Source organism: Pelodiscus sinensis, chromosome 32, assembly GCF_049634645.1.
Source record: "Pelodiscus sinensis isolate JC-2024 chromosome 32, ASM4963464v1, whole genome shotgun sequence".
Taxonomy (NCBI): Eukaryota; Metazoa; Chordata; order Testudines; family Trionychidae; genus Pelodiscus; species Pelodiscus sinensis.
Window position 1 is genome coordinate 12,604,320 of NC_134742.1, and position 16,814 is coordinate 12,621,133.

General features: G+C 50.8%; 1 protein-coding gene across 1 annotated transcript; it reads left to right on the plus strand.

Moving 5' to 3' along the window:
• Positions 1–3,690: 3,690 nt before the first annotated feature.
• Positions 3,691–16,189, plus strand: LOC112544473 (killer cell lectin-like receptor subfamily B member 1B allele B). The gene is made up of 6 exons (XM_075914172.1): positions 3,691–3,814; positions 6,016–6,114; positions 9,531–9,692; positions 11,071–11,225; positions 13,127–13,239; positions 14,071–16,189. Exons 1-6 carry the CDS (start codon positions 3,742–3,744, stop codon positions 14,192–14,194), a joined length of 726 nt encoding a protein of 241 aa, XP_075770287.1. The 5' UTR covers positions 3,691–3,741; the 3' UTR covers positions 14,195–16,189.
• Positions 16,190–16,814: the final 625 nt, after the last annotated feature.

Sequence of the window (16,814 nt, forward strand, 5' to 3'; positions counted from 1 at the left end):
CCGATCGCCATTTTCGCCATCGGGGCTTTTTTGCGGAAAACAAATCTCTGCTGTCTACATTGGCCTTTTTGTGCAAAAGTTTTTCGGAAAAAGACTTTTGCCCGAACGGGAGCAGCATAGTATTTCCGCAAAAGCACTGACAATCTTACATGAGATCGTCAGTGTTCGTACGGAAATTCAAGCGGCCAGTGTAGACAGCTGGCAAGTTTTTCTGCAAAAGCAGATGTTTTTGCGCAAAAACTTGCCAGTCTAGACACAGCCTGGGGGAAAAGTTTTTGAGCTCTGACTGAAGGTGCCGGTACTGAGTCTGGAAGTGCTGGTACTGCATACTGGGCAGTACCGTCACAAAAAAAGCACTGCACACATACGTTTCTCAGAAATGGTCTAGATTGTGCTTGGTCCTGCCGTGAGGGCAGGGGAGTCGAGGTCCCCTCCAGACCATTGATTTTATGGGACTTGACATTCTGATCTCTCTGCACAGCTTCTTTTGCCAGGCTCACTACGCTGGCCTCAGAATAAGGATGTTAAATAGCAACTAAATGACTAATCGTGTTCTTGATACAATTTGTATCATTTACACGATTAGTCGAGAAGGGGCTGCTGCAACTCTGCAGTTTAAATGCAGTAGGAGCTGGGTGTGCAGGCAGCCTGGCTCCTACTACAGTTAAACGGCAGAGCTGCAGTGGGAGTAGGTCAGGGACCCAGCACAAGCCAGGACTGCTTCAGTCCCACAGGTCCGGACAGGCTGCGACTCTGCCTTTGAAGTGTGGTAACGTGGCTGTGACTAAATTTAAAAGGTGGAGCCACAGTCTGTCCAATTGCTTCAGTCCCACAATTGCTGCCTCTGATGTAGGGGCAGAAAGACGTCAGGGGATGCGAGCAGTCACCTTGACTACCCGATAAAGCTAAACTGGGCAGTAAGGAAACAGAGAGGAAGACTTAAAAACCCAATAATATTTAGGGTTGTTTATTTGCCTTCTGGTTATTCGCAGTGGAGTGTTTAGGAGTCCCCAAGCTTTTATCTCCAATCATAAGAGCCACAGACTTTGGTCTTTCTCATGAGAGGTGAGGTTCTAAGGAGTGACGCGTCTCCAAAGATTGGGGTTCTAAGAATCACACCAAATACTGCACAATTCAGTTGTTTGTCAGCATCACTGAGCACCAAAAATGTTAGAGATCCATAGATTATCAGGCCAGAGTGGGCCATTACAGTGAGGAAGCTTGGAACTTAATAATCTCCCTTCTGTTTGATTCTTTCTGTGTTGCAGGGAAGCAGGTGTCATGGACAGTTTAAATCAAAGACATCCCTCTCTCTTCATCAGACTCTTAACTGAAACAACCCTCAAAGCCTAGATTATCGAGTAACCACTAGGCTAAAAAGGGCAACATCTTGTTTTTTTCTCTCCTCTGATTTTGCTGGTTCCCCTTGTAAGATTATTTAGCTCTGTTAAAGCAATTGTTGGAAAACCAATGCCTAAAATATCTTTGTGTTCTATCTCCTTACCAGAGAAGGTTAGAACCACAGATATCCGGTAGATAGCGGAGTTGCTGTTTGGAGGAGGAGGCTGGCTTTGCAGCAATAGCTGAAAAATTCTGCTCCTATTTTAGGTTCATCTGTTTTTGCAACAAACTGGCTAACAATGAATCAAGAGGATTTCAAGCTGTTCTGAGGAAAGCAGTCCAGGAGTTAGTGCACGAGCTTAGAAGTTACATAGCTGGGGTCAAGGCCCCCCCTTGGCTATGGTGATTCATTTAGCCTCAGTTCCCCATCTGTGAAATGGGCTCATAGTGTGGCCCTCTTTGAGAAGAAAATAAAAAGAATGTGAAAGACTCAGATACTATAGTGATAGGGACCATTAAGGTAGAATAATAGAGGTCATCAAGTCCAGTCCCCTGCCCTCACAGCAAGACCAAGATCATCCCTGATAGATGTCTATCCAACCTGCTCTTAAACATCTTCAGTGATGGAGAGTCCACAACCTCTCCAGGCAAATTATTCCAGTGTTTAAACACCCTGATAGGTAGGAATTTTTTTCCTAATGTCCAACCTAAACCTCTCTTGCTGCAATTTAAGCCCATTGCTTCTTGTCCTATCATCAGATATTAAGAATAATGTTCCTCCCTCCCTCTTGTAACATCATTTTAGATACTTGAAGACCGCTATCATATCCCCTCTCAGTCTTCTCCTTTTCAAACTAAACAAGCCCAATTCTTTTAGTCTTCCCTCATATCTCATGTTCTCTAGACCTTTCATCATTCTCGTTGCTCTTCTCTGGACGGTCTCCAATTTCTCCACATCTTTCCTGAAATGTGGGGCCCAGAACCGGATACAATACTCCAATTGAGGCCTAATCAGCACAGACCAGAGCAGAAGAATGACTTCTCGTGTCTTGTTCACAACACTCCTGGTAATGCAGCCCAGAATCATTTTTGCTTTTCTTGCAACAGTATCACACTGTTGATTCCTATTTAGCTTGTGGTCCACTCTGACCCCTAGATCCCTTTCTGCAGCACACCTTCCTAGACAGTCACTTCCCATTCTGTGTGTGTGAAACTGATTCTTCCTTCCCAAGTGGAGCAGTTAGCATTTGTCTTATTAAACTTCATCCTGTTTTCTTCAGACCATTTCTCCAGTTTGTCCAGATTATTTTGACTTATGACCCTATCCGCCAAAGATCTTGCCACCCCTCCCAGCTTGGCATCATCTTCAAACTTAATAAGCGTCCTCTCTATGCCAGTATCTAAATCCTTGATGAAGATAATGAACAGAACCGGTTCCAAAACAGATCCCTGTGAAACCCCACTTGTTATGCCCTTCCAGCAGGATTGTGAACCATTAATAACTATCCTGTGCGTGGTTATCTGGCCAGTTATGCACCCACCTTATAGTAGTCCCATCTAGGTTGTATTTGCCTAATTTGTTGATAAGAAGGTCATGTGACACCATATGAAACGCCTTACTAAAGTCTAGGTATCCCATGTCTACTGCTTTTCCCTTATTCACAAGACTTGTTATCCTATCAAAGAAAGCTATCAGATTGGTTTGACATGATTTGATCTTTACAATTTGATGGATTCCTTAGCTATTTGTTCCATTATCTTTCCTGGCACAGAAATTAATACACAGAGAGAATCTATTACCAATTGGAGACATCCTGGGAACCTGGTCCCTTAACTTTCTGGCTCTTATGGCCAGAAATTTGTACCCTAAATAAAGTCATAATGCAGCAGGAGAGCTCCCCATGGGATGCAGAAAGGGGAATTCACCAAACCATTCCCTCTATACACACCCAAGCTAGAATCTAAGGCTCCCACATCTGTGGCGGGGAAAGGTAGGAGGCCATGTCTAGATTCAAGATGGCCGCCCCTTGACAATGCCAGGTCCCAATGAAAACTATTGTGGCACCTGTGTTTTGCCTCTTGACCATTCAGAGCTGCTTCCGCCAGCACAGCATGAGGCATGAGTTGCAAATATGTTCGTGGGCTTGTCACAGCCCCAATCCCTCAAACTTTTCTGGGTCTGTAGCATTGAAAATACCCCTAGGTTGAGAATGTTGAGCCAACAAGGTTAATTTATGAGGGAAGACCACAGAGCAGCAATAGGGAAGAAATTCAGCAGCCCCTTGAATGACGCTACTTCCTGATGCTGGGTGCGCTGGCTGACTTAGTTCGCATATAAATAGACCGTTGTCCTTGCACAACACCACTGGCTGGGTGTTCTTGCCTGCCCCAGTACATGCCATGGCTGGGGATGTGATCTATGCTGATTTAACTCTTGCTGAAGGCAGGGGACCGCCTTCCTCTAATGCTCACAGTAAGTGGGGATGCAGGGGGAGGGTTGCCTAGTTTGCTGCCAATTTTGGGAGGGTTTTAGCTGGGATCCCAGCTGTGTAAGTGCCAGTGAATCTAGAGAGACATTTCAAGTCCAACTTGGGACCTGCATAGCCTCCGGTGGCCCTGCTTAATATCTTGGAGCGCATCAATAGAAGCAGCATTGGCAGCTTCACAGCAAATTAGAATCGATTCTTGTAACAATGTGTTCTGGGCTTCCTTTGCATGCATCTGGGAAGGGTCCAGGGCAGCAGAAGGACTGAAGGGGCATAGGGCTGGATTTTTAAAGCTATTTAGCTGTCTATGGGGATTTTCTAAAGCACCTAGACTCTTATCGCCCTTTAATTTCACTGGGTCTTAAAAGCAAAAGTTGCTTTTGAATATCCCACAAGGCTTCTAAATTCCTTTAAAAATGTGGCCTGTAGAGACCAAAGTCTCACTGATTTTTAATTGGTTGAGATGCCCGTCTCTCTTAGGCACTTTTGAAAACTTCGCCCAGTTGATGAGCAGGCTGCTGGCAGGTTTGTGTTTCTCTCTCATGGGCAGTCTCTGTCTGTTCTGTGGCATTTTCCTGTGTCGCAAATTGAAGCGATCTAGGTGAAAGGGGCAAGTTTTACTGTTTGGGTTTGGAAAACCTGACTATGGAGTTAGCCGGCTTGATGTAGTTTCCAAAATGAAAATCAGTCTGGTGCCTAAGACCTTGGAGTGGGACATGAGACTAGACCCATGTTCCCCACAAACTCCCTGTGTGAGGAAAAGTTTTCAAAACTGCCAATACATCACAATTTCAAAGTGACTTAGGATCCAAAGTCCTATTAACTACAATAAGGCTTCAGCTCTTAAGTCACTTTGAAAGTCTTTGGGACTTAGGGTATGTCTACACTGCAACACTATTTCAAAATAACTAGAGTTATTCCAAAATAACTTAGTCCATGTCTACACAGCAGGCAGTTATTTCGATGTAGTGTCAAAATACTGTCAAGCTGGAGGATTTCTTACTCTAACTCCTGTAACCCTCATTGTATGAGGAATAAGGGAAGTCAGAGGAAAAGTGCTCCATTTCGAAATAAGTGCTGTGTAGACGAATTTTGAGTTAAGCCCTGCTGTGTAGATGCACCCTTAGACTCCAAAGCCATTTAAGAGCCTGCATAAATTTTATCATTCATCTGTCTCTACCTCAGTTTCTTCATCTGTAAAATAGGTGTGCATGTAGGGGAGGGAAACTAATAAGACATAACACTGGATGAGATATAAGAAATGGATGCAAAAAAGAAGCAGGTTGGGGTGGAATTGATTGGGGAGTAATAAAGACACTATGCAGAGTAAGGGTGCATCTACACTGCACCCTAAACTCGAAATAAAGGGTGCAATGTACGCTATGCAAATTGCGTATCTTATTTAAATTTCTTTTCAAAATAGGCTATTTCAAAATTTGGCGCATCTACATTGCACCAAATTTTTTTTAAAAAGTGCTGTTTCAAGCCACCCCTTATCCCTCATGCAACAAGGTTTACAGGGATGGTGAAATAGCGCGTCCATTATTTCGAAAAATATTTCAAAATAATGGGTGCATTCCTTGAACCCAGGATAGCTATTTCTCTGGTATCCTGAAATAGCCGTGCAGTGCACACCTACCCTAACTGACACTACGTGCAGGGCCGGAATAAGACATGGGCTAGCCAGAGAGCTGCACGGGGCGCCAACCATTGGGGAGCACCTGATGGGGAACTCCCGCAGCGCTGGCTAGCTGCACCCATCCCCCCACTGCCGCGGGGCCCTGCACGTCCAGGCTTGGTCTGCCCCGGGCAGCCCTGGGCTGCATGCCAGTGGCAGTAGCCAGTCTGGGCTGGGCTGCGCCAGGCACATGAGTACTGCTGCCGCCAGCTCCGCGTGCCCTCCCCCACGCGCCGGGCAGGGGTGGGGCCGTGAATGCGCCCTCTCCCATGTGCCGGCGCCGGGGCAGGGTCACGCATGTGCCCTGCCCCAAACCGGGGTGCAATTAACCTGTCTGCCCAGGGCGCCGGAATGGCTTGGTCTGGCCCTGACTACATGGGCAATTGAAAATGCAATCAGTGGGGCTGTATAAGCACCATGTGAGCCAGGGGCGTCACCTCAGAGCGAGCTCTCAGAAGACACAACAACCAGGCAACCTCCCATTTCCTCACACTGAATCCCATCTCCTAGACTCCCCGCCCTGCCCGCCCTGGCACGGGTTAGCGCTGAAGGCGGGATGTGCCGGGCTCCTCCTCCTGCTGGTGACGGTCGCCGGGCTCGGTGTTTGGGGTAAGTGGCTCAGACGTTTATTCCGCTGCGTGAGGCTCCCGCAGGCCCAGTGCCCCACGCTGCCATCCTTGGGGCTACTTATCTGCGTAAAGGCGTGTCGGCTTGTTCCCTCAAAGCCCCTCATGTTAGGGTAACGGGGGGAGGGGGTTGGGTAGATGCAATGAGCGGGTGCGTGATGCAGTGGGTCACCCACAGAGCTGGCTTCCTCTTTTATTCCATTCAGCAGCAACACAAGGGACCGACAGGCCAGTCCCCAGCCAGACACTTAGTGCTACCGTAACACAAATAGCAGAGTCAACAGCTACACTGGGCAAGGTAGGAAGGGGCTCTGGCTCTGTGCTCCTTTAAGGGGCGGGGCTTCAGGTGGAAAGGGCGTGGCCAAGGGCAGCCGACTCTCAGGCCACTCAGACCATAGTGCTCCCTGCCGCCTGCCAGCAGTGCCTGGAGCAAGCTGTGAGGCACCATCTCCTCTCCAGACAGCCCTAAGAGTTGCCTGGAGCGCACTGTGCAGGGCTCTGGTGGTGATTTAAAGGGCTGGGGGCACCATTGGTACAGGAGCGCTGGGCCTTTTTGAATCGCTGGGCCCCAAGGCATCTGCCCTCCAACCCTCTGCCGTTGGCAGGCCTGAGTTCAACGAATACGTTGTTCAGCTGTAATGTCTGCCAGTTAAAGTGCATGAGACTCCCTCATCCCCAAGAGCAGAGCAAAGTGTTACTCAACCAGGAACATTGTGGGCTTGATCCATGAAACACGCGTGGTCTGCTATAAAGAAGAAAGCTTTTTCCAAAGCAGATCAGTTTTTTTTTTAATTTAAAATGGACTTTATTCAGACACAGTTATTTCCTTTTTCTAAAAGGCTACGTCTACACTGGCATGATTTTCCGGAAATGCTTTTAACGGAAACGTTTTCCGTTAAAAGCATTTTCGGAAAAGCACGTCTAGATTGGCACGGACGCTTTTCCACAAAAGCGCTTTTCCGCGGAAAAGCGTCCGTGGCCAATCTAGATGCACTTTTCCGCAAAAAAGCCTTGATCGCCATTTTCACGATCGGGGCTTTTTTGTGCAAAACAAATCTCTGCTGTTTACACTGGCCCTTTTGCGCAAAAGCTTTTCGGAAAAAGACTTTTGTCCGAACGGGAGCAGCATAGTATTTCCGCAAAAGCACTGACAATCTTACATGAGATCGTCAGTGTTCTTGTGGAAATTCAAGCAGCCAGTGTAGACAGCTGACAAGTTTTTCCGGAAAAGCGGCTGTTTTTCCAGAAAAAGTGGCCAGTCTAGACACAGCCAAAAGGTTTTTGATGAAAGTAGCCTTTTTTTCTCTCCATTTTGGGGCAGTTCAGTTTTTCCCTCTCTTCCCCCTTTGTATCCTTTTTTATTTATTCTGTTTTCATTTGTTGGGTTTTTTCTGATGATTTTTTCTGACTTTTGTCATTTTTCATGTTTATCGTGGGTTTTTTTCCATCTTTACTCTAACTTTTTTTCTTTCTTTTTTCCAATCAGTCTCAAATAAAGCCCAAAGTTGTTGAAGATTGATGTTGTTTTTTCTCTTCCCTTTTTTATTTCTTTTTCATGTTGCAACTTCTGAAAACTTGCAGAGTGGCCAAAAGAAAAATGAGAACACTCTCATATCCTGTTCTTACTCAGCCTCCTGCAAATTTTCAGGGGCAAGCTATGCACTTTGATACCAGCCTCGCTGTATCCACACTAGGGAGTTTGGGCTTCTTCAACTAGTGCAGTTTCTAACCCTGGATAAAAGCTCTTTGTGCTGACAGATGGAATTGAACCAGAGACCTGTGGAGCTTAGTGCTTGGGTCTCTCCAGCTTGAGCTAAAAGCCAGCTGATTCTCAGCTAAGGCTGTAGAGCTCACCCACTCTTTGGCCAGTTCTATATTACATCCGGATGGTTGGCTTAAGATAGGCAACTCCAGCTATGTAAATAATGTAGCTGAAGTCGATGTACATTAAGCAGAGCTTGGTGCTGTCTCTACAGCAGGAGGTTTGACAGAAGCAAATCTCCAGTCGGCTTCTCTAACGCCTCACACATCAAGGAGAACTGGAGCTGATGGGGGCACCATCAGCATTCCATTTAGAGGGTCTTTACTAGACCCACTAAAACGAACAGCAAAAGATTGATCTTTGGCACATATAGATGTGGCCTCACTGTAAGTGACCTACATGGGACAGTGAACCCCACCCAGAAGGTGTATGAGTTACAGATGAAGACTGACATTGTGTTCCTCATTATTAAGGCTCTGTAATTCTTTCCACTTCTGTATGACAGTGTGGCTGTCACCATCTCAGTTTTTCACAGAGGACACTGAAGCCTGTGGTAAATGGAGGAAACAAAGCCCATTGCGTCTGAGTCACCATTGAACCCTCTTCCTTAGTCAAAAGGGGATGTTTATATTTTCATTCTCATTGCCATGTGAACGCTTTCAGACTCAGCATAGCTAAGGTCAGTTGAGCTCCGTTCGATTTGCTCTGGACAGTAACAAAATAGACTTTGCAAAAGCGACGAGGAGATCTGTGGCACCTTATAGACTAATGGCTAGACTACACCTCTCTGTCGATGGAGAGGTGTAGTCTAGAGATATCCTAACAGATTGATTGGAGCATAAGCTTTCATGGGCAAAGACCCACTTCATCAGATGGGTCTTTGCTTATGAAAGCTTATGCTCCAATAAATCTGTTAGTCTATAAGGCTGTGTCCAGACTCAGGGGTTTTTTTCGAAAAAAGTAGCCTTTTTTCGAAAATACTTCCCCTGCGTCCAGACTCAAGCCGCGTTCTTTCGAAATTAATTCGAAAGAACGCGGCTTTTCTTTCGATGGCGGTAAACCTCAATTTACGAGGAAGAACGCCTTCTTTCGAAAGTTCCTCTTTCGAAAGAAGGCGTTCTTCAATGTAAATAGGGCGTCTTCGAAAGAGAGCATCCAGACTCACTGGATGCTTTCTTTCGAAAAAGCAAGCCGCTTTTTCGAAATTTCTCCGTGCAGTCTAGACGCTCTCTTTCGAAAGAGGCTCTTTCGAAAGAAGCCTGCAGTCTAGACATAGCCTAAGGTGCCACAGGACTCCTCGGCGCTTTTGCAGATTCAGACTAACTTGGCTACCCCTCTGAAAATTGACTTGGTCCACTTTGGGTGGGCCCCCTTATTTGGGAATGGAAGGTGCTACGGTCCATTTAGTATAGGTTGGTGTAATCGTGAATTGAGCCTTATCGACTTCTGCCTCTTCTGTTTTGAACTAAGCACGTCCCAGCGGAGATTTGCACAGAAATCACCACAGTGGGGTTGTCGCGACCCTTTCACTACGTCAGTGGATGTCCAGCTGCCGCCCAGGCCGGAGTCACTTACCCATTGGTGCCCCACATGCCCCGAGCAGTGACAACCCTTCCCACACAAATTCTGTTCTGAAGCTTTTCAGGGCTCCCCGAGTAAAGAGGCAGAGGGATCAGCCCAGACGGGCGATGGTGTCACACCGAGCACCAGTAGCGGAAGAGCACACAACGCCAACCTGGAGGACTTGGTTTCTCGTCTGAAGCAGAGCGTGTGTGATCCAGCCCAGATAAACTCAACAGGTAACCTCAGCTCATTGTGGGGCAAACCCATCTGCATCTCCACGGGGCACTGTGTGTCCGACTCACCACTCGCTGGGCACTGCTGTGTGTGACCCGCGTGTAGGAAATCTCCCCCGTCTGCATTCAGGTCTCAAGGAAGTTGATGCCGGGACTTACCAGGGCTCAGGGCTGTCCTTACGGTCAGGGCATACTAAATTTCAGGTGCCCCTCGGTCACCATGTGTGCTGGTGTGTCTGCGGGTGGTCCTGAGCACCCTCTGCTGATCCCTCTCCAGCCCAGCCCTTTGCCCCCAGCCCCCTCCTGAAGATCGACTCCTAACCTGACGGCCCTCAGAATCCACTATTGCTGGGGTGACCATATTTCCCTAACCCAATATTGGACAGGTGGGGGCTGCTGGCTCTCGGGCTTTAGGCCACGGGGGGCTGCCGGCACTCAGGGCCTCAGCCCTGCAGTGTGTGGGGGGAGCCGCTGGTGCTCGGGGCTCCAGCCCCACAGCGCGGGGTAGGAGGGCAGAGAGAGGAGCTGTTTGGTGTTTGAATCTCCAGTAGCTGAAGCTCCAAGTGCCGTCAGCTCCTCACATCTGTTGGGGCTTCAGCCTCAGGCTCTGGAAAGTCTGGCAGACTCCCCACTTCTTGAGGGCACGCAGGGTGGTGCAATGCTCCCCCCTGGTTTCTTCCTATGGCCCTCGCACTGCCCCCTCCCTTTGGGCCACAAGTGCTGGTGGTTGATGCACAAAGGCTATTTTTCCCCCCATTGCCACATGAGTGGACGCCTGCGACTCTCCCTGCATGAAGCTCCGCACCTCAGGGATCTGCCGCCTTCCCCTTCCTGCCGGGCTGAGCCGAACGCCCTTTCTCTGAGCCGTAGGCCTGAATGGCTATTGGCCCCCTCCAGGGTCAGCGCCTCCCTGGCCAGACTATAGTGTTTGCCTCTGAGATGTGACGCATCGGCCACACTACCGACACCCTAAGGGTCTGGGGTCTACAAACCCCAACACTTTCAACTTAGTGCGGACAGATGGGGGTTTAGTTCCCCTTGGGGACCGTGCGTGGCTGTAGCATTGGCCTCCTCCCCAGGGGATGCAACTTCCCCTCCCTTCGCCCATCCTATCCGGCAGCAACCAGGCTGGAGGATTTCAGCAGCCCCCTTGGTTTTGAGGCAGCCCCACTTGAGCTCAGGGAGCTGGGAGGAGGGTGGGTTTGCCAGCTGCCCTCAGCTCAGAGGAGGCGGGAGGGGACAGCAGCCGGCCACAGGAAAGGCTGCCACGTCGAGTTCTGGGCGATGGCTCTGGCTCCGCAGTAGAGAGGAGGGAAAGAATCCCTCTGTGTTGGGAAGCGCCGGAAGCATTAACGCCCTTTGCCTCTTCTCACCCCTGCAGGGGGCGCCGGGTGCAAACTCTGCCCCAGGGACTGGTGGCTGCACGGGGACAAGTGCTACTGGCTGTCGAAAGAGCCTAAGAGTTGGAACGAGAGCCGTGAGGACTGCGCAAGGAGGGGATCTCAATTGCTGGTGATCCGGGATCAGGAACACATGGTACCGTGCATTGTCTGTCGGGCACAGCGAGAGCCGTTCCTCGTGTCTCTGTTCTCTGCCACACGCCTCTATACAGGGGACCCCAAACTCCATTGCCCCGCAACCCCCTTGTGACACTGAAAATTACTCCATGGCCCCAGGTGGTCAGTGGGGGTGGAGCTGGGGCCCAAACCCCCCACCCTGGGCTGAAGCCCTTTTGTGGGGTTAGGAGACTTCGGGTTTAGCTTCACCTCAAACTGTGTGAGTCTAATGTTGGTGCCAGTAACCCCATTAAATTGGGGTCGCAAGCTACTTTGGGGTCCAGACCAATGTTTCCTCCAATCTTTTCCATCCATGAGAGTATCATTCCCATCCATGTGTGGAATAAATTTTATTATATGCACCGAGGCTTGTACCAATGTGCACCACCAGTGGGAACACAAACCCAGCGGTGGGGGCTCTGCTGATCAGCAAGGCAGCTCTGGAATCTCTCCTGAGCATCCAGGCAATGAGGGGCAGGTAATTGACAGGGATTCAAAAGCTAATCGCAGTCCAGGCTTCAGCCTTAGGCTCTGGAAAGTCAGGCAGACGTCCCCCTACTTTACTGTGCCCAGAGCAGGGCGGCTTTTCTCCCTGGTTTCTTTCTATGGCTCTCCTGCTGCACCCTGCCTGACTCCACACCCCACCTGCTGGCGTCTGCCTTGCCACTAGCCACAAATAAGCTGCTGCAGTTGTGCTGACCGGGAAACTCAAGCACCAGCAGGGAGCCTGCAACAACGGGAAATTTTGCTCCCTTTAAAAAAAAAAAAGTGAGGATGCCTTAAATACGGGGCAGTCCGGTAAAACCAGGCCAGATGGTCACCCTGGCTACTGCTCACTTGGAACGGTAACCACAGGCACTGGCTTTCTTTTTTCTGGGGTGGGTTCATGCCTCCTCCTTCTCCGCCCTGCCCCAGGTCTCTTCTTCCTGCCCCCGAAGCTTGGCCCTCGTTTTTCCCCCTGCCTTCGGGCCCCAAGTGCCTCCAGCCCCAGCAGTGAGTTACAGACATTTTGTTCACAAGCCAGCAGCTCAGAGAGTGAAGATTCTCACATTCTCATTAGTGACACTGACATGCAAGTGACCAGAATTATTATTTATTTGATACGACTCGAGCAGACGTACCGGGCATTGCTCACATCTGTAACTCATGTAAAGCGGGGAGAGGGGATACATGCTTCATTTCCAGAATTATATTTTTTTAAATGAAGGAAGATGAGGGTTGGAGTGCAGGTTCGGGGGCAAGGTGAGGGAGGCCTGAAACCTGTTTTAGGGGAGAGGGGCAGCCCCACTAGACAAAGGGGAAACTGTGACTCGGAAGTTGTAAGAACATAAGAACGGCCGTACTGGGTCAGACCAAAGGTCCATCTAGCCCAGTATCCTGTCTGCCGACAGTGGCCAGCACCAGGTGCCCCAGAGAGGGTGGACCGAAGACAATGATCAAGCGATTTGTCTCCTGCCATCTCTCTCCAGCCTCTGACAAACAGAGGCCAGGGACACCATTTTATCCCCTGGCTAACAGCCTTTTATGGACCTAACCTCCATGAAATTATCTAGCTTCTCTTTAAACTCTGTTCTAGTCCTAGCCTTCACAGCCTCCTCTGGCAAGGAGTTCCACAGGTTGACTACACGCGGTGTGAAGAAGAACTTTCTTTTATTAGTTTTAAACCTGCTCCCCATTAATTTCATTTGGTGTCCTCTAGTTCTTCTATTATGGGAACTAATAAATAACTTTCTCCAGCACAGCGTGTGGTGCTGGATTATTGCTGGGAGGGGTTTCTGCATTTGTGCATCTCAGGGTCTGTCTAACACTGTGTGCTGTGAACACTGGGACAGAAGTAAAAGACGTCGAAAGGCAAACCTTCACGCAGCCCTTTTGTTGCAGGGTAACCTACATCCAGCCCTGTCAGGGGCAGATTCTGTTTGGATTGGATCACTATTCAACTCTTCCCAAAAGAAGTGGACCTGGCTGGATGGTGCCCCTGTCGATAAAAAACTGTGAGTGTCTCCTGAGTGTTACCATTGCATGCATGGAAGATGCTTTGCTGTGTCATGTGCTGGGTCAAGGCTTGCAGGGTGCCCCATACCAGCATCTCAGGGCCTCAAGAGGTGGCGGGGGGAACAGGGACTAGTCGTCGTCTTCGCTGGGCATCTCTCTCCAGGCTGCCCTGGATTCCCAAGGGAGGCGACACAGACTCACTGGAGTCCTGGCCACTGAACTCTACTCGCTCTGACAAAAGGCCGCCCCTGCCCAGAGAAGCTAGTTTAGCAGGGGAGAGGCTCCCGGCCATTGAGGTCACCTCTGGGGCTTGATCTGGAGGTCACCTAATGGGATCGGGAAGGCTACAGGAGGACGGGAGCCGACCTCTCGTTCTCCTCAGCCCGTCTAGATGTTCTGTTTTGCTTGTCTCAGGGGCGGGGGGATCAGGTGTCGTCTCAAAGTCCCTTCCAGTTCTACAACCCTAGGGTTCAGATCTGGACAAGCTGAGGCCATTTGCACGTGGGGCAGAGGGATCCTGCCTTCCAAACTCACACAGACCCATCCTGACCTGGGGGGGAATAAAAGGTCCTGTACAGGGGGCAGGCAGGGCTAGAATGTGTCTGGATTTAACCTCGCGCTGGGGTGTTTTTCTGCCTGTACAGAGGGCCGTGATCTACTGGCCCCCACTAGTTGTCTATTTGGATTGGTTGCACAGGTTAATATTCCTAGGTGGGGTGTATTGAGGTCATGACCCCTGTATCGGAAAAGGAAAAAAGTCTGAAGGGAAGAGCTGTGACAGGCTCCTTACTCAAACCAAAGTGACAGCAACTGTCTCCTTCATCCGGCAGGTTCCCAAGGCAGGGTGAGGCTCCAGAGAACAACTGTGGAGTGCTACAAGGGAGTAAGGTTGGTTTTGACACCTGCACCAGAAAATTGAAATGTCTCTGCCAGAAAGACGCCTTCCCGCTATAGACTGCGCCATGACCACTGGGAAGAGCAAAGAGCCCAACGTCTCTGAAACCTCTGGCGTGTGTTATAGGCTCACACAGCTGCCGATCCCTGGCTGGGTGCATCAACCACAGCAGCTCCGGAGTCTAAAGGGCGAGATCCCCGACTGATGTTGATCTGCACTGTTGACGTCTGTGGTTTCAGTGGCCACTGAACAAAAGTAAACCCAGTGCCCCACCCAACCCATCAGTACCAGGGGAGAGAGGAGTGGTGCTTCCTAGCTGTTCCCGCCCCCAGCCCAATCCTATTGGCCAGTTTCTAGCCCATGGGAGCTGCCTGTTTCAAGAACAGGCAGCACACAAAGCACCAATCCCCCCTCCCCTCAAGCTCTCACTCACAGAGCACATGGCCCCATAGCCCGTGTGGGGGCAGGGCAGGCTCCCGAGAAACATGCCGGGTTGCTGGCCGGGAGTCTGGCTGGTAAGTGTCCTGGCCAGAGCCTGCCTCTGGCACCCGAGCCCCTCCCTCCCCACACCCATCTATCCTCCTACCCCTCATAATCCAAACCCTCCACCCCACTCCTGAGCCCCTCCCAGGCTTTGCTGTTCCCTGAATCCCCGGCCCCAGATCACAGTCCCCTCCTGCCCTAGGTCACAACCTCAACTCCTGTACCCCAGGCCTGTGCCACAAGTTACAACTGCCTCCTTCACCCAAACTCAGTGGCTCCCCCTGTTACACTGAGGATATTAAAACCTAATTTTGCATCTAATTATTATTAATTAAACCTCAGTGGAAGTTGCTGATACCTGCTACACCCCTGCCCAAAAAAGTTTCCCCACCCCTGCCACGAATAAAGACAACATTGAAACCTTTGTGTGGGACGTCATGTTAGTTGATTTATACAACAAGGCCCCAACTGGGGCTCAGCCCCCATCTGGCTACAGCGTCATAACGCTCCTGCATTCTCCCCCACACCCACCCTGAGCCCCTCATACACCTGCGGGACGGGGCAAGCAGGGGAGTCTGCCGGAAGGACCTGGAGGGTGTTTTGCCCAGGCCTGCTGCTGCACCCGTGCCAGCTCCCTGCCGTGGGGGAGCCAGGAGGGCAGGGCTGGACTTGAGCTTCAAAAGTGCCCATCTGGCTCCCAACTGAGCCATGCTTGGCTTGTGAGTTTGACGACCCCTGAGCTCGGCATTTCCGCGCCGGCACAGCCCGGCTAAAGGAGGCTTCCAGGGGGCCCATCCCCCAACGATGCAGCTCTGCTAAACCTCCCCCCGCAGGCTCCAGGGAACCGTGGGAGCAGCGGAGAGAAACTCCATAGGGAAAGGGGAGAAGCTCGGAACAGCCCAGAGGTTGGTCCATTGAAAGTTCTGCCCACAAAATGGGCTTTTTGTCCCCCGCGGAAAATGCCGATTTGGTGACACTGAAACATTTTCCAAATCGAGCCATGTCACCAACTTGTGCATTTTGCAAACCCCTCCTCCCCCGCAATCTCCTGCCATGATTTGGGGGCTCTGAACATTTTGGTTCAAACGGATTCGATTTGACTCTGCGCTGCCCGTCCTCCCATCTGGGGCGCCCCCTCCTGCCCAGACACGGCACTGCAGGGACCTCCCCTCTTGTGACCCTAGCAGCCACCTACCTCCTTAGCGTGCAATTGCCTCTCTGGGCCCTCATGTCCTCCTGGCTCCCCTGGGCTGCCTGGCCAAGTCACATCCAGGGTTAAACCCCCTCCAGGGGCAGCAGAAACAAGGCCCAATAAAGATTCAAAGAAGCCTTCAAATGCACAGACCTTGCCCCCTCCCTTGTTGTGTCCTGCCCCTCGGACACGCGGCCAGGAGCCCTCTCGCCTCTGCGCCTTCTCCCCAGCCCAGCCCTTCCCCTCACAGTTGCAAAACCATTTTTTTCACATTTGCCAGCAAACCCTCACCAGCTCCTGCAGGGAGTCAACCCCAGCCAGCGAGGCGCCCAAGGCAGAGCAGTGGCTCCCGTTGGAGTCCCAGTTCCATACATCCTTGGAGAAATAGCAGCATTTCTCTCCGTACCCAACCCAGCCGTCAGGGCAGGAAAGCACAAGAAGAGGTTTACGGTCTCGAGACACGGCCACTGCAAACAAGAAAGCGCCGTGGGGTGAGAGATCTGTCCCCATCGGCCTGGTGCCTGGCTGTGGAGACCCAAGTGTGAAGGCCGGCACTTTTCACGCCCTCAGTGCCTGCACTGCTGTGTCCAAGGGGAACACGGAGACACAATCCCCTCAGAGCCAGGCCTTGCTCAGAGCTCGGGCGATGGCTTGGAGGGGGGGGGAGTGAGGGGTGGTTCGAAACGAAGCCTTGGAACGAGCATCCTCACCCTTGATTTTCAGAGGTGCTCTGGGAGGGGAGTGAGGGGTGGTTAGAAACGAAGCCTTGGAACGAGCATCCTCATCCTTGATTTTCAGAGGTGCTCTGGGAGGGGAGTGAGGGGTGGTTAGAAACGAAGCCTTGGAACGATCATCCTCACCCTTGATTTTCAGGAGTGCTCTGGGAGGGGAGTGCGACTCTTGGTTCTAACCCTATTTTAGGATGGCAGTGAGGTCTAGTGGCTAGAGTCAGGGGGCTGGAAGGCAACTCTCCTGGGTTCTATCTGCAGCCCCAGGAGGTGCGA

Bases quoted from the DNA above. Each gene is read 5' to 3' on its own strand.
- LOC112544473 (XM_075914172.1), top strand. From the start codon at position 3,742: ATGGCTGGGGATGTGATCTATGCTGATTTAACTCTTGCTGAAGGCAGG. The intron at 11,226-13,126 runs GTACCGTGCATT...CTTTTGTTGCAG, and splicing joins TCCGGGATCAGGAACACATG to GGTAACCTACATCCAGCCCT. The intron at 13,240-14,070 runs GTGAGTGTCTCC...TTCATCCGGCAG, and splicing joins GCCCCTGTCGATAAAAAACT to GTTCCCAAGGCAGGGTGAGG.